The sequence below is a fragment of the Drosophila elegans genome, unplaced genomic scaffold (assembly GCF_018152505.1).
Source record: "Drosophila elegans isolate 14027-0461.03 unplaced genomic scaffold, ASM1815250v1 contig_814, whole genome shotgun sequence".
NCBI lineage: Eukaryota > Metazoa > Arthropoda > Insecta > Diptera > Drosophilidae > Drosophila > Drosophila elegans.
Genome location: NW_024546167.1, coordinates 12,829,475 through 12,843,919, shown reverse-complemented (window position 1 = coordinate 12,843,919; position 14,445 = coordinate 12,829,475). Strand labels below are relative to the sequence as shown.

Genomic DNA, 14,445 nt, shown 5'->3' with positions numbered 1-14,445 from the left:
TTTAAGATATAAAACTTCAGAATGGGATATCTATAAGAAAAGTTATAGAATTATAGCTGCAGCTTTTTGGACGCTTTTCTGCAGTCATTTTTCGGAAATTTAGAAAAGAGTATCATCATTAAAATTATAAAAAAATGGACCCAATATTACAAGCCAATTTGTATATGGTATATGTTTCACACATATTGTTCAATTTTTAATTAAATAAATCAAAATTTGACAACTTATCTAATTTCTCGTAGACATCCTCCTCGTTCTTGAAGTCTTTGAACTGCTTAACTAATTCCGAATTTCTGGCCAACCGACTGTCCGACCATGTGCTCAAATAGTTCTGCACCTTCATCTCGATTGCTTTCAGAGTAGTTTCCAAGTTTAATTCCAGAATCTTCTCCAAGTCATCGACGCCATGCTGTATGAATAACTGGAGGACCACCTCGTCCGCCTCAGATTCGAATTCCCTGCTGTCTGCGATTTCCATTACACTTTGCATTTCCTCGAGAGCCTCCTCCAGGTTGCTCAGCTCCAAAGAGTCGTCGAAATTCAGCGAATCTACAACCGCAACCAATTCTTTAAGCTCCGTAAGAATAAGACTTTTTGTGTTTGGGGGTAAAATAAGTTCGGCCTCGTCTATAACCAGTTGAAATACATTTCTCAACTCTTCCAATGCCTCAGTTACCATTTGAAAGAGTTCATTGGTTACCTCGAATTGTAACTGCCATCTGCTTGCTGGAGGTGCTGCGAACTGCGATAAAATTAAAACCTTAGTCCCAAGAAATGTTTAAAGTTAAATGAATTTACCGATGACTGCAGGGCAGCCAATGCAAATATAAAAGTCCAAGCTATTCTGTTAGCCATTGTCACCAAACTGTAGCGTACTTTACAAAAACAGCCTGCTTTTATATTAATTCTGAACGTTGAGAATAAAAAACAGAACGCCTCCATAATAAATAGTCAGTGATCGTGAGATCGGCAGCAGACTGTATCATCAGTCTATATAATAGAAAAAAACGCAGTAAAATCAAATACTCTATTTCGTATTCATTTTAAATAATTTTCGCTTTGATATTCATTTAATGCGGATTTTAGTTATTTAAATTTATTTATTATCAAATTTAGGCCATATTAAACTTAAATAAAATTCGGATTTGAACGAATTAGGAACTATTTTAAATTTAATATTTTCCACGCTTGTTAGAATATTTTAGTAATTTAATATGCATTGTATTTGACATTATGATTTAATATTTAATTTAAGTTTTAATATAACATTTTGAATTCAATAGTCAGATATTTAATTTGCGAATTCCATTTTTTTATCGGTGTAGAATTCGGTGAGCGTGATAAAAGCGTTTAGACAAATGCTGCCCCTTAGTATTTTAAATTTCAATTTTGGAGGAAATCATATATTTCGTAATTATATAGGCGTATATTGCTTAGGTCATGTTTATATCTTTATTTCACACAGGTGATAGATTCCGCATGTTACGCAAGTTTACAACTCCGCAGGATAATTCAGAGTTTATAGTACAAGAGTAAAACAAATAAAACCAAGCACCAAAAAAACCATTAAAGAGAACAATAATTGTATATTTGCAGTAATAATCTTAATTAATTGTGTTCAGTTTCAATTGTGGTTTAACGCGTTCTAAATCAAACGAAAAGTAATGAGACAGAAGGTGGGTTCCATGTTAGCATGGGTAAAACCCAAAAATCTTGGAAAACGAATTCAATAGCTAGTTTTTTTATGCTTTAAGTATTTGTTTATTTACCTAAAAACAACCAAAAAAATGTAACTTAAAAACTAAAAAATAAACGAATTATTAAAGTATTCTTTTACTAAAGAGAGTACAAAAAAGGTCTTGCAATTGAAATCGAATTGTCTTAGTGAATTATTCTGTTTATCAACTTGTTTTAAATTAATTGTGTTGATTTCTTAAATATTTAGGCTGGCATCTTAAGAGTTTTACTATAAATTCGACCAAATCCCCCTGGACAAGCCCTGCATCAGAGCCTGGGCCAACTTGGTGTAGTCCATCAGATGGATCTCAGGAAGTTGGCCCTGGAGGTTTTGCGGGAACTCCAGGTAGGTCATGATCAGACTGTCCTCTGTTTCGGTGGACCATCGTGTGATGTTGGCAACCAATTGTGGCCTCTCCTGACGACTTTGGCGCAGATATTTGGTCAGATGAACCTTGACCTTGCCGAAAAAGTTCCGAATGGCTACCTTTTCGACCGGCAGAACTTCAACGAGCAGTTTATCCGGAGTTTTGTGGGACATCAAATCGCTGTTGATCCAGGCGAAGATGTAGTAGGCAGTGCTGTAGTAGTCTTCATTTCCCGCAATCAAGTCCAGTTCCTCGAAGTACTGCCTATCGATGGTTTCACTGGCATTCAGGTGCGGAAGTCTCTGGCGTGCATCCTCAATGGTGGAGTATAACACCTGATTGAAGAGTCTCTCCACCGCCTGTACTGTGGATCCGATCAGAGCCGCAGATCGTTCTGGGATTTGAGCGGAATCAGCCAGAGCCTGTCAATGGCAATCGAAAAAAATCAATAAATGCGCTATCTAATCAACTCGAAGTCACTCACCAGACAGATAAGACCGTAGAACAGCACCCAGCAAGTGATGCCGATAAGGAGCCTCGAACCGCGCTCTGATCTCGCCATGCTTCCGTGATCGCTGCTCGATGGAGACTGAGAGTGATCCCCGAGAGCAAAGACCCCTGCCCAAACAATCTGACAATCGGTGCTCGGGATTTGGTTTCGTTTGTTTTATTAAGCGCAAGTAGAAAATATCTCAAGTATTGTATATTCGAATTTCGTAGAGTGAGCAAATTAATGGCCATTAATGTTCGTTCGTGTACGATTACCTAATTAAGCTAACTCGAAAAAAAGATGCCGTCTTGCCCGAATGGCAGGTACAATTTGCATACACACGTATAACATTAACAATTATATTTTTAAATTACACATCTTAGCATATACTTAAGTTATTTGTCGGCTACTGTAATTCCATCGGTACAATCGGTATATTAAATGGGGATATTTGTATTCATGTTCGGCATTTGTAAATTGGCTTATAATTTAAACGAATAAGATGTGGAGGCTTTACTTTTTTTTGTAAGAATTTGTATAATTAAAGATTCTAATTAAATGTCTTAATTCATCTCTTAACCGTGAAATACCAAAAAGCGAAAAAAGATATACATTTTAAGGGCCCTATAAATTAAAAGGGGACTTTTTCTATCTAGTTGATCAACTAGTTATGGAAGTAAATCATCGAGTATTATGATATCAATGTAATTTTCTTCTGAAGAAAGAAAACGAATATTTTCCACGAATTACTATCTTTAAGTAAGGTAAAGGCAAATAACTTACAACTAATTAATTTAGTTTTGTTTACAGCTGCAATAAATACTTATAAGTTAGTTGTTTTACATTTATGTTCAGAATAACACGCTTTACCCTCGATTGTCAACAAATACACTGTAAATGCATTTGCCACAACCTGCTTAAAATAATTAAATTAACGTCCAAATTGACTCAGGAATTCAAGAAGTTTTAATTACCAATTACTTATACCTGCTTCTATAGCATTTATTAACATTACGTATGAATATTCTTATAGTACGATTCTGGAAATTTAATCATTTAAAGTGTAAATCTGCATTTTGAAGTAACACACATAGGTACACATTGTTGCTATAGGACATCCACTGAAACACCGAGTTGCACATTGATATTACTTGATATTTGTATTTCAAACATTTTTATTTTTCATAATTTTCATAATTGAGACCTGATAGCAGCCATTGTCAAAGTTCACACCAAAGTGGATTCTAACTCATTTTCTAATATTAATTCTGGTTTTAGTTTTTAATCTTTACAATAATTTTACGAGTTTTCAAGGTACATCTGACATTTAGGACATTGGGGTAGCTGAGACCCCAATAGTCGATAACAAGTTACAAAATAATCTTCATAAAATGCAAAAATAAAATGTGTTTTTTTCCTTTTCTTATGCTAATTAAAGTTATTAAATATTTTAAAAATAGCTAGTAATAGTTAGTATGAAAATATACTCATTTATATTTATGATCAATTGTAAATTCTGTTATCTAGAAGACAGTCCATGGAGTAGAGCTTACAGCTAGGTTGAATATCAATAGAGAATTGAATATGTGTATATAGTAGAACAGCTGAGAGAAGCTCTTAAGTGTTGCGGAAAATATAATACTAGTAACATTTTGCTTAAAACTAAGTATTTATTCTTAACTATTATGTAGTAATACCTTGAGTAAATTTTTGTAATATCCATTCTATCCTATTTTCACCAACAATTCTGGGACTGACTGGAGCTACTCACCATTCAACTTTCGGGTTTTGGAAATATTGTCCTCGAGTACGATTTCCGTTTCTTATGTAAAATATGTAACTTACGGTTTTCAACCACATGCTGACGAAATTTTTCATACGCTTTTTGTTAAGTGGAGAAAAAATCATAGACAGAAATAAGTTTAATAAATCATTTATTTGTTTGTGAAATTATGTGTAATGTTAAGTCGAAATGCAGTTCCGTTTTGTAAAACTAAAGCTAAACTTAAGTAAATGCAAAGTTTACCAAAAACTAAGCTCAGGATAATTGTCAAGGAAACAAATGTTACAAAAGAGAATCATGTTAAAGCAACTGAAGTAGACACAGTACAGTACAGTACAGAGACGGAGGAAGGAAATGTTTCTTTTTTTTTTTACTTTTTATCACAATTGCGTATGAAAAATTTCTTTAATTGCTAGAAGCCGCCACGCCCACCGCCCCCGCCGCTGGAACTGGCCAATCCCGCAGTCGACTGGCGGGGCACCAGGATGCGCGGCAAGGTCAACGACCTCTTGGGAAAGCCATGTCTGCCAGCCTGCGGCTCCTGGGCGGCCGCAGTCGAGGTCGTTGGCTCCGCACTCTCTCGACGAGGACGAGCTGCTCCCACACTCGTAGTCGCCGGAGAAACCTCCGCCTCCGGCTGACCTTTCACCTCCCCCTCCTCCATCTCCACCTCCTCCTGCGCCGTTGACCTCTTCTGGGAGTCTCCCTCGTCCGACCGCTGCCAATGTCACGCATACGACTGCGCCGTCTGCGGCATCATGCCACCGGAATAGCCGCCATCCAGGCCAGGTGCCCGCTCCACCAGGTTCTTGAGACGCCCCCGCAACTCCTCCAGACTCTTCGATTTCGCCTTGTTGATGCGCTTGTACTTCACGTCCTTCGGTTTCGTCACTGACCGATGGTTCAGCATAACCCGATTGTAGTTGGTGACCTAGAAACAAAAGTTTAAATTTAATTAAATTAAAACTCATATTTTGAGAGTTTTTTTTGTTGTTGTAACCTTTGCAAAATAAGACACACAGCGAAAATTATAATCAGGTTTGTGCAGCTGATAACCTGAACTAACTATCCCTAATTGATTTAGAGAAATCATTTTTTTGGCAAAACGTTGAATCTTTTACCAGGGTTTACATCATGATTTCATGCAGAAATTGGTCGAATTTAAAAATGTTTAGCTGTGAGTGCCAGTAGATTACAATTCTGATGACGATTTCAAAGAGTTAACACATTCCCAGTTTTGAGCAATAAAAATAAAGAATTTAGTTGTGTTTTTTTTCCATTTTTTAAGGAATTAAAATATTTATTTTATCTATGCTAATTAGCGCCAATAAAAAACTTGTCGTTACTTCAAAGCTTCGCAAACTTAAATTTTTATTTTTATTACCTGGTTCTTTCCATTGAGCGGTTCCGGCGTTTGAGATGCCGTTGGCGGTGGAGGAGATGGTGGCTGCAGCTGGGGAACCTTTACGCTGAGCGTGGTGCAGGGTGAATCGTGGCTGGGCGATCGCTTGAGGGCACCCAGTTGGCGTCGCGGAATGCTGGGACCGCCACCATCGACGGGCGATGACTCTTTGGCTTTGTCGGCGGCCGAGGGACTGGCGGCATCTATCTGACCCTCGGTCGAGCTGGAGCTGAGCGCCTTGTCCGAGCGGTTCTTGAACTTGTCCCGCTTCTCGGCCACGTCCGTGGTGGGTTCGGGATCCTCCTCGACGGAGTAAACCGTTTCCAGGATGTCCGGACGTCGCAGGAAGCAGTTGTTCCGCCTGGCCGCTCCGTACTTGTTGTGATTCGTTTCGATCGCATCGGATATGGAGCGCACTATGGTGATGCCATCGCTGCCCAGCACTCCGCCACCCAATCCCCCCGCCCCACTGCTCTTCCGCCGCGTGCCCAAGGTCATCGGGCTGTCCGAATCGATGTCCTCCAGCACCACCGCCGAATCGGAGTCATTCAGGGAGTCCAACTCATTGGCATAGCTAGCCTCAATGGTCTCCAGTCCGTGATCCACCAGACGAGAGGACAACGTGTCGATGATCTTCTGCTGGCGCTGGATGGTCAATTCCCGGTGGTTCAGCAGGCTGGCGATCTGCTTCTGCTTCCGCTTCAGTCGGGATTCCAATAGCAGAAGCTGCGAGGTGAGCGAGTTCATCTGGTCCGACTTCTCCTTCTGGTATCGGTAGTGCTGCTGGACCTGGGGAGAAATTTAAGGTAAGGTTTTAAATACTAAACAATTTTTAAAAGGATATTTAATTGTTTTTAGAAATTCCGGGGGCAAACAAATTTCATTACTTTAATATGTTCAATCAAAATTAAAACATTCTGTATAATCTGACAATGGAAAGTTATACTTTTCATAAGATAGCTTGCAAACTAAATGGAAACTCCTTAAATGGAAATTTCTTAAATGGAAATTTCACAAAATATATGCTTGCCTTAAAAATGTTGAATTTTTAATTCTAAGTTTTTTTATAAAAAAAAACAAAATTTTCTTGTGAGCTGGTGAAAACGCTTAAAGTATTTGGCTAATCACCTGCATGGCATACGCCTTGCGCCACTTCATGATGTGCTCCGTCTGGAATCGCACCTTGGAGCGCAGCTCCTCGATAATGGCCCTGGCCGTGTGGAGGTCCTTGGGGTCCTGGTTCATCATGTTCAGGCGCAAGTTGCTGGTGTGTATCGAAACGGGCACGGGCGGTGGCCATTGGAATTCCAGTGGTGGCTGGTTGACATCCGTCGGCAGGGAGCCCCTCGGCTGGGCGGTCTTGGTGGTTTTCGGCGTGGAGGGAACGGTGCCGGCTCCACTGGGGCCACCACCGCCACCACCACCACCACTACCACCACCTAATCCTCGACCCAGTGGCTCTGCTCCGGCAGTGCCAGGATCCACCGATTGCGGTGCCTGAGGAGATTGCTTCTGTATGCTGCACGCCATGCTGCTGATGGTTTTGGCAAATTGTGTGGCCCGGCCGGCATACATTTGGCCGAGATATATGTAGGTATACGATGCGTCCGCAGCAGCGGCTATATCCTTGTCCGCCCGATGTGTGCTCACGCCGGGGCTATCTGCCCGGCCAGCATGCAAAACACGGCTGCTCCTCAACAAATAAATGTGCAGTGGCCCGGACTCGAGAACGTGTTGCCTGCAAGGATATGGAAGCAGAAGTGTTTTATTAATAGCCAATATTTACCTCTGGGGCGAAAAGAAAAACAGCAACTAATGGAAAAGGAAATTTCTTGCACATATTTACTTAAACTAAAGCCTTTTTGAGTGATTTCTTAAGCATTTTATTGTCCAGTGTGCGATTTACTCATTTGCAGTTGAATAATTTTCCTAGATTTCAAGGGGAAAAATGTGTTCAGCAATCCTTTGTCCATCCAACCGTGGAGCTTGGTTAAAAACTGAAATTACGCATTCGCCCAGTGGGCCCAGATGCGACACATGCCACAATGCAAATTCCATTACAATGTCACGCAGCAAGCAGAACAGAAAATGGCATTATGCATAAAATGAATTACATAAAGCTATCATTAAAATTAAATTCGGCAAATTTTATTCATGCCGCCCACTTTGCACTCCTTTAAGCAATCATAATTAGTGTTTTTTATATACGCATTTTGATTTGAATAAAGCTAATTGCGAAACTGACCATAAAATTCGGAAACCTCTGGTTTGGTTTCGCAGATAAGAGTCGGGAATCCTTTTATTAGTTTTCTCTGTTTTGAGGGTGCTGACGTAAGGCCGAAAATTAATGAGCTTATTGCAATTGTGGCGTTTTCTGATAATTAACTGATTAGCTGGACGGACTGAAAGGGTGATGTAATTTATATTAAATGTACCACACTTGCAAAATGTGTAAAGAAAAAACAGCATTAAGTTGGAGTGGGAAATAGCAAACATTTTAATGAGCCCAATGATTTCCCTGAATAAGCAATTTATGTTTTGATTTAAGATTACAATTATGTAATTACATTACTACTAATTAAACTACTTAGTGCCAGTTTAAGTCAGTTCAAGTGCATTCCAGTGCTTTAGACTCAAATGAGATTCGCAGAAGAGGTTCCACTCGCTGCGTTTCTAAATTTAAATTATCCATATAATCTGTTCCGTATCTTGGCCAAGAACAGAAACAAGAACGCAAGTCAGGAAAACGCAAAAAAGAGAAGGAAAAAGACAACAAAAGCCACTGATGCAGAGGAAGACCCACATTTCTAGCATTTTCATTTAAAATATTTTTCAGATTTAATTTGTACAATTCATCAGCGGAGACAGAGCCACAAAGTCAGAACGCGGAATCGCTCGACTTCTGTTGAGGAAATGTGTGTGTGACTTGAGAACTTCCGTTTCCACTGGCACGAGGAATGCTGTTTGGCCAAGAACATGCAATGAAAAACTATTAACCAAAATGCCAGACATGCAATCTGCAGTCGCATCCTCTTCAATGTTACCAAACAGCCCCATTTGCCGACTCATTCATCACACTTAATTGTGACAATTGCACATGGTCAGTGGGAAATCTCAAAGCTAACATTTTACTTCCCATAATCCAATGCAGCTCTTCCGAACTTTTCAGGTTATGGGAATCATCAAAACTCAGTCCTCATTTCGACATTCGATTTATGACCTCTTAAGTAAACTGATCTGCCAATTGTCTTAATTAAGAAGCTGGTCGATTAAAACTGCTTTGCAGAGAATTCACTTGACAATGGCTATGCCTACATTGAAATTGAAGCAATAAAATAGCACAGAAGAAAATTTAGAAACTTGAATGTTGAATATCTTAAGCACACACAACGATAATAAAAATAAATGCATCTTACAAGCAGTATAAAGCTCTTAATAAATACAAATACTATATATATGCTTATTTTGACCTTTTAATATTTAAATCTTTATTAATAGACCAGTTCTTTGTCTGAAACTTTCCACACTTCTATCTAATCAGCGTTCGAAAAGTCTAGACCAATTAGAGATGTCATGAAATGACTGCTTTATCTAATCATCGTGTTTAATTTTCCCTTTTTGACAGTGTCATGCAATTAAATATCCTTGTTCTGCACGAGCTATTTCTAGAATGTATCGAATTGTTGAGGTTTTTCATTGAAATTCAATTATGGCAATCAATGTTAGTCCTCAGTCATATTCGATTACCACAGAAGGCTGGTAAATTGAATCCACAATTCCAGCTGGACACCTGACCCCTTTGGCAAAATGCGAATGCCAGATAGACATGGCCTTGCCTCCTGTCGGGCTATTTTGGGTAAACCAAATGTGAGGGCCCTGAGAAATTCATGGGGGTTTCGTGGCCCAGACAGTGGCCGTTGAATGTTTGCGGCCGAGGGGTAATTAATTATGCCAGTCCTACGACTGGGGTCCGTTTTTCATGCTCATTGTAGCCGTGCCCTGTATTTATGTGATGAACGTGATTTTTACACAGTTTTTACACAGTGCGTAGCAGAGTAGCAGCGTAGCAAGCTGAACGGCAAACAGACAAATAAAGTGGCCCAAACGACAGCGAAAGTAAATAGCCCTCGCAACCCAGCCCCCATGACAGGAAATTCCACAAACACATACAGGGCTCTTGACCAGCTTTTGGCCCTGAAAGGCTGGCTGCTCTTCGACTGTTTGTTTTGCCTTGACCAAGACCACCAAAACATGAAAGGACACTGTTAATGATGTTAAACGTCATCGCACATACATAATGCCCCCCCGTTTTTGCAGTTTCTCTGGGGCAATGGGGTTAACAAGACAAGAAAACGACTTGTATATTGCTTTGAAACTAGTAGCAAGTTGTTAAATTGGCTCTTCATTAGGTTAACACCTCGTTTCGCTAACGGAAACTATGCTCATTCGGAGTCTTTAGGGAAAGAAGTTTACAAACTATGTTTCACCACTGAAAAAATGCATTTCTATATTAATTTACATATTTTATATTTTTTCTATACAAAATTCCTATTGAAAATTTGTTTAAATTTACAGATAAACTTTTAATTTTTTTTTTTAGATTTGATTACATTTGTTACATTATTAAACATTATTATCCACTTATTCAGTGCAATTAAGCTGTGCGAAACCAAAAGAGTAGCTATTCATTTCATAGCTTTACATAGTTTTATTTCAAGTAAATTGAAAAACCCCAGGCTTTTAATCTTCAGGTGTATAAATTATCCAACAATTTCCAGGTGTATTTTCATACACAGTTGCCCTCGAACTTTAGCAGTTAATTCACATGCCATGAAGTTGACTTTGTGCGAGAAATTGAGGGTCTTCAGCGCTACTTCCTAGCATGGTATTTCAATAAATTCCGAGCCATTTGCCTGGAATTGTGTTATTGTGTTTTCTTTCTTGAAATAACTATCTGCGAATTTTCGGGGTCTGGGACAGGTGGACAGGTGGACAGGATACCGGGGAAACTTTCCACTTTTATAGATGAAACGTGACCGTAATAAGCCATTTTACACGCAAATTTCCTCTGCCCACTGGCCCCAAAGTGTTTCTCCAGCGAAACGCGAAAGTGCATTAAATATTTATCCAATCAATAAAGCATATTTCGCTGCCTTTCTGCCCTTCGCCTCCTTCATATTTTTTTTTAGCCTGGCTGCTTTCATTCATTCCTCTTGAGTTACCTGCACCAGAGGATGTCGGCATGACTGGCATTATTTTCCTGTGTGCTTTTTTCCGCCCTTTATTATTTGCAATCTGAAGTTTTTCGCTGGTTGCTTGTTTATTTTTTATATTCTTTTTGTTTGGCACACATTTTTCGCGCACTTTTTTACTCACAACGCATCAACGCTTCGTCTGCTTATCTCTTATCATATTCGTGCCTCTGAGGAAGCGGAATTTGTGAATAATTTACCGCGAGTGGCACACATTTTTCAAATCCCACATGTTGCTTGTTAGCCGCTGTTTTGTTTGACTTTGTTGTTTGTTTGTTTGCCCGCTGTTCACATTATGCGTGAGTAGGTAAAATTGATTCGATTTAGCCAACTTCAAACAGCCCTCCTCACTTTTGGCTTAAATCTGGTTTTTATAGGGTCTATTAAAGTTCCGCAAAGTTGTTTGAAGGAGGCTTAAACTGGCAGCTGCTGCAAGGTGCATCGATTCATGTTCGATTTAACACTTGCAAAGCTGCTTTTAGTCAATTGACCATTAAGTGAGTTGTTTCAGCCATTGGCCCATCCTGTAGGGTAATCGTTGTTACCGGTGTACTTTTCCTCATTTATTCCACATAATCGCGCTTAATGCTCGGCATTAATTAAATGGCTTCCAGCTCGCATTACCCTGCACGCCACTCTAGGACATGTATACATAAGGAGCAGGTTAATTTGAGTTAACTGCATTAAACTATATTATGAAAAGCAGAATTTAAACGGCCCTAAATAGTTTTTACACAAAACTAGTTAAGGTTAAATTCAAAAGCCGTCTTTAAGCTGTGTTATTTTAATTATAAGTAGGTTGCAAAATTTATCCATTTAAAAAAGATTCAGGAAACAGTGAGATGTTAAACAAAATTATTTTTAAATCTTTAAATAATGATACAAGCAACTAAATCAAATTAAAAAATTTCAAATTTGTATAAGGATAATTAGATGTACGTCCAACTTTATCAGGATAGCCAATACCCCGACATAAGTTTTTAAGTTTTTTTTTTTTTAATTTAATTTTAATAACAACGAAGCGGAGAAACTAAAAGCTTAAGGAGGGCATAATTAGAAACTTATTAGATTATTTAATAAAACAATCCTAACGGTTGCAATTAAACCAAGTTGCAGATTTAATGTGCTCTAAAAATTTAAATTAGCTAATAGGTTTTATAAACCTTAAAAAATAAAACAAGCTTACTAGTTACAAATAAGAACATTTTTTGATTTAATGAGCTTTGTCTAATGATCGAACTGCCTTCGGAATGATTGATCATAAAGCATTGACTCCCTTTAAATCATTTCCCAGTTTGCTCAAAAGCCACACAGCCAAGGGAAATCAAAAATTTCCATGAACCAATAAAAGTTTTCAGCGAAAAACGGGATTCTTTGGGTGCACTTTAATATTTGTTGTTGTGCTATTTGCTTTTACTTTCCACTGATTGTTTTGCAGTCTTTTGTGCAGAACAATGGGTCCCCGATCGACATATGCCGGCACGTACATACATTTATCTGCAAAGTGGTCTGGGTTGGGTTGGTCCCTGGTCCCTGGTCCGTGGTCCGTGAGTTGGCTTAAAGCTGTAAAGTTGCAACCATTTTCTGGGTGGGCGTGGTCAGGTGAAGGTATTGAAGGTATTGAAGGTAGAGGCATCCAACTGGGCGGCGAGTGCAATATATTCCTGTCAAGCTGTGCACCACCCCGGGAACATCCCCCGCGGGCATAGTTCTCCGTCTCTGGATTCTTCCATTCACGTCCCCTCCTTTGGTGGGTTGGCGACTCCGAACTGGGCAGATGGCCACGTAGCTTTGACATTACATTGATTGACTTTTGATGTCTGTGCACTATGTGGGTCTAGGCCATCACTTTCTCTGCTTTCTGCCCACCCGAGTGGGGGACTCCTATCTCCGATGCCATTAACTTCATACTGGCTGGCTTCCTCCAACGCTTGCCAGTTAACTCACGTAAATATTCCTTTCGCATCTCTCGGGTAGCTGTATTGTTATGGTTCACCAATAAAATATTTATTCTCAATTAGGCGCAGAAACCTGAAACCTGACGCTGAGCTACAAAAGGTTAGTTTTATTTTGAAATGGTTGACAAGAAAACTAACATGAATATACAATAAAGTTTTATCTATGTGTGCTCCAGTTGTTATAATCTTTTTGTTATTCTGTTTATAGGTTTAAGAATTTAAATATTTTTTTTGTGTAAAACAAAAAAGTGTTAATTTTTTTATAAGCAAGCAAATACTTAAAATTTTAATGAATTTAAGTTTGACTAAAATAAAAAGATGGGCTGCCCTTATACATGTATTTTATTATATTGCTAAAAAATGTTTTAATAAAAGGTTCGATTATGAAGTTAATTCTGAACTGTGCAATATTGAGTTTGTTCTTATTTTTGTTTTTAAAAAATAAATAGATTTAAGATGAACATTATCTTTTATGGCCTTAAAATCGAGCCTACAAATTTGTTAGGTGATCTTGGACAAGGCTGAACTCACAAAACATTTCAGTTTTGGATGTTGCAATTTCATTATTGTGCATAAATTTTTTTAGTGTAATCTGAGTGTAAGCTTAACTAATTTTATTGTTTTTTTTCTGAAAGTACTTTTGGTTTTCTGTGAAGTGTGTTTATTGTTCTTGCTGTAAGTTGCCACAAGTTTTAGACCTACCTTCCCACCACGGATCATCCGTTGTCATTGTGTATGGCAGTTCATTGGACACATACATTATGCAACACACTCAAGGCTAATTGCGGGGAACGGATACCCATTTCGCTCACTCCTGTCCATTTTTGTTTTGTCGTCAGCAAAAGGTTGATTTTATTAACCGGGCTTAATTGCTTCATAAAAGCTTAGTGCTTTGTATTTTTCAACAGCCTAGAGACGATGTCCCTAAGGGGGCGGAAAACGCCCAGTTGACCTAGTTTCTTTCCACTATCCCTCACCTCCTCTTCTTAGATACTTTTCCGAGCCACAAGCGAGTAAAGATGTTCAAGGCAAGTGACACTTGAGCAGTGAGCATTTCTTAATTTTCCATAGACTACTTGGGGGGAGGGGGCGTGCAAAAGGATTATGGGCGTGGCGAGAGGAGAGCAATTGAGACTGTCCGGCACGTAATACCGCATCCTGGAATCAGGTGGATGGCGCCTCGAGTGGCATGCCACGCACGTATCCTGCGATGGAACAGGTCCCCACGACCTGTTATTGTTATGCTGGCTGAATTGTTACTCCAGCCGCCTGGTTCAACAATCTGCTTCTGATGGTCAAAGGATATCAGCACCGAGGATAACGCGCCTGGCATGCTAAGCAATTGAAGCCTTTGAGCGGCACAAACATTGATTAGCCCACTTCTCCACAGCAATTCAAGTGTAATCAGGCCCAGAAGTGTGGAAAATTGTCTAATTTGAATAAGAAGTACTTGGC

The 14,445-nt window shown here is 39.2% G+C and overlaps 3 protein-coding genes across 5 annotated transcripts in view; all 3 read right to left on the bottom strand.

Moving 5' to 3' along the window:
- Nucleotides 1-163: 163 nt before the first annotated feature.
- LOC108139079 lies at nt 164-890 on the bottom strand. Its single transcript, XM_017261703.2, has 2 exons — nt 799-890; nt 164-742 (listed from the first exon to the last, which is right to left on the bottom strand). Exons 1-2 carry the CDS (start codon nt 853-855, stop codon nt 197-199), a joined length of 603 nt encoding a protein of 200 aa, XP_017117192.1. The 5' UTR covers nt 856-890; the 3' UTR covers nt 164-196.
- A 497-nt stretch (nt 891-1,387) lies between these two features.
- LOC108138868 lies at nt 1,388-2,711 on the bottom strand. Its single transcript, XM_017261395.2, has 2 exons — nt 2,590-2,711; nt 1,388-2,527 (listed from the first exon to the last, which is right to left on the bottom strand). Exons 1-2 carry the CDS (start codon nt 2,665-2,667, stop codon nt 1,967-1,969), a joined length of 639 nt encoding a protein of 212 aa, XP_017116884.1. The 5' UTR covers nt 2,668-2,711; the 3' UTR covers nt 1,388-1,966.
- Nucleotides 2,712-4,512: 1,801 nt separating this feature from the next.
- Nucleotides 4,513-14,445, bottom strand: part of LOC108138867 — a 47,933-nt gene continuing 38,000 nt past the window's right edge. For 2 of the 3 annotated variants that reach the window (XM_041710305.1, XM_017261394.2), the window contains exons 3-5: nt 6,909-7,518; nt 5,763-6,569; nt 4,513-5,309 (exon numbers count right to left, since the gene is read on the bottom strand). In XM_041710305.1, the coding sequence (XP_041566239.1) occupies nt 5,106-5,309; nt 5,763-6,569; nt 6,909-7,355 (1,458 nt within the window). In that variant the 5' untranslated portion in view covers nt 7,356-7,518 and the 3' untranslated portion in view covers nt 4,513-5,105. Of the gene's footprint in view, nt 5,310-5,762; nt 6,570-6,908; nt 7,519-14,445 lie in introns of those variants that run through there. The other variant, XR_001774147.1, reaches the window with a different exon arrangement.

Bases quoted from the DNA above. Each gene is read 5' to 3' on its own strand.
- LOC108139079 (XM_017261703.2), bottom strand. From the start codon at position 855: ATGGCTAACAGAATAGCTTGGACTTTTATATTTGCATTGGCTGCCCTG. The intron at 743-798 runs GTAAATTCATTT...ATTTTATCGCAG, and splicing joins TGGCTGCCCTGCAGTCATCG to TTCGCAGCACCTCCAGCAAG.
- LOC108138868 (XM_017261395.2), bottom strand. From the start codon at position 2,667: ATGGCGAGATCAGAGCGCGGTTCGAGGCTCCTTATCGGCATCACTTGC. The intron at 2,528-2,589 runs GTGAGTGACTTC...TGCCATTGACAG, and splicing joins TCTACGGTCTTATCTGTCTG to GCTCTGGCTGATTCCGCTCA.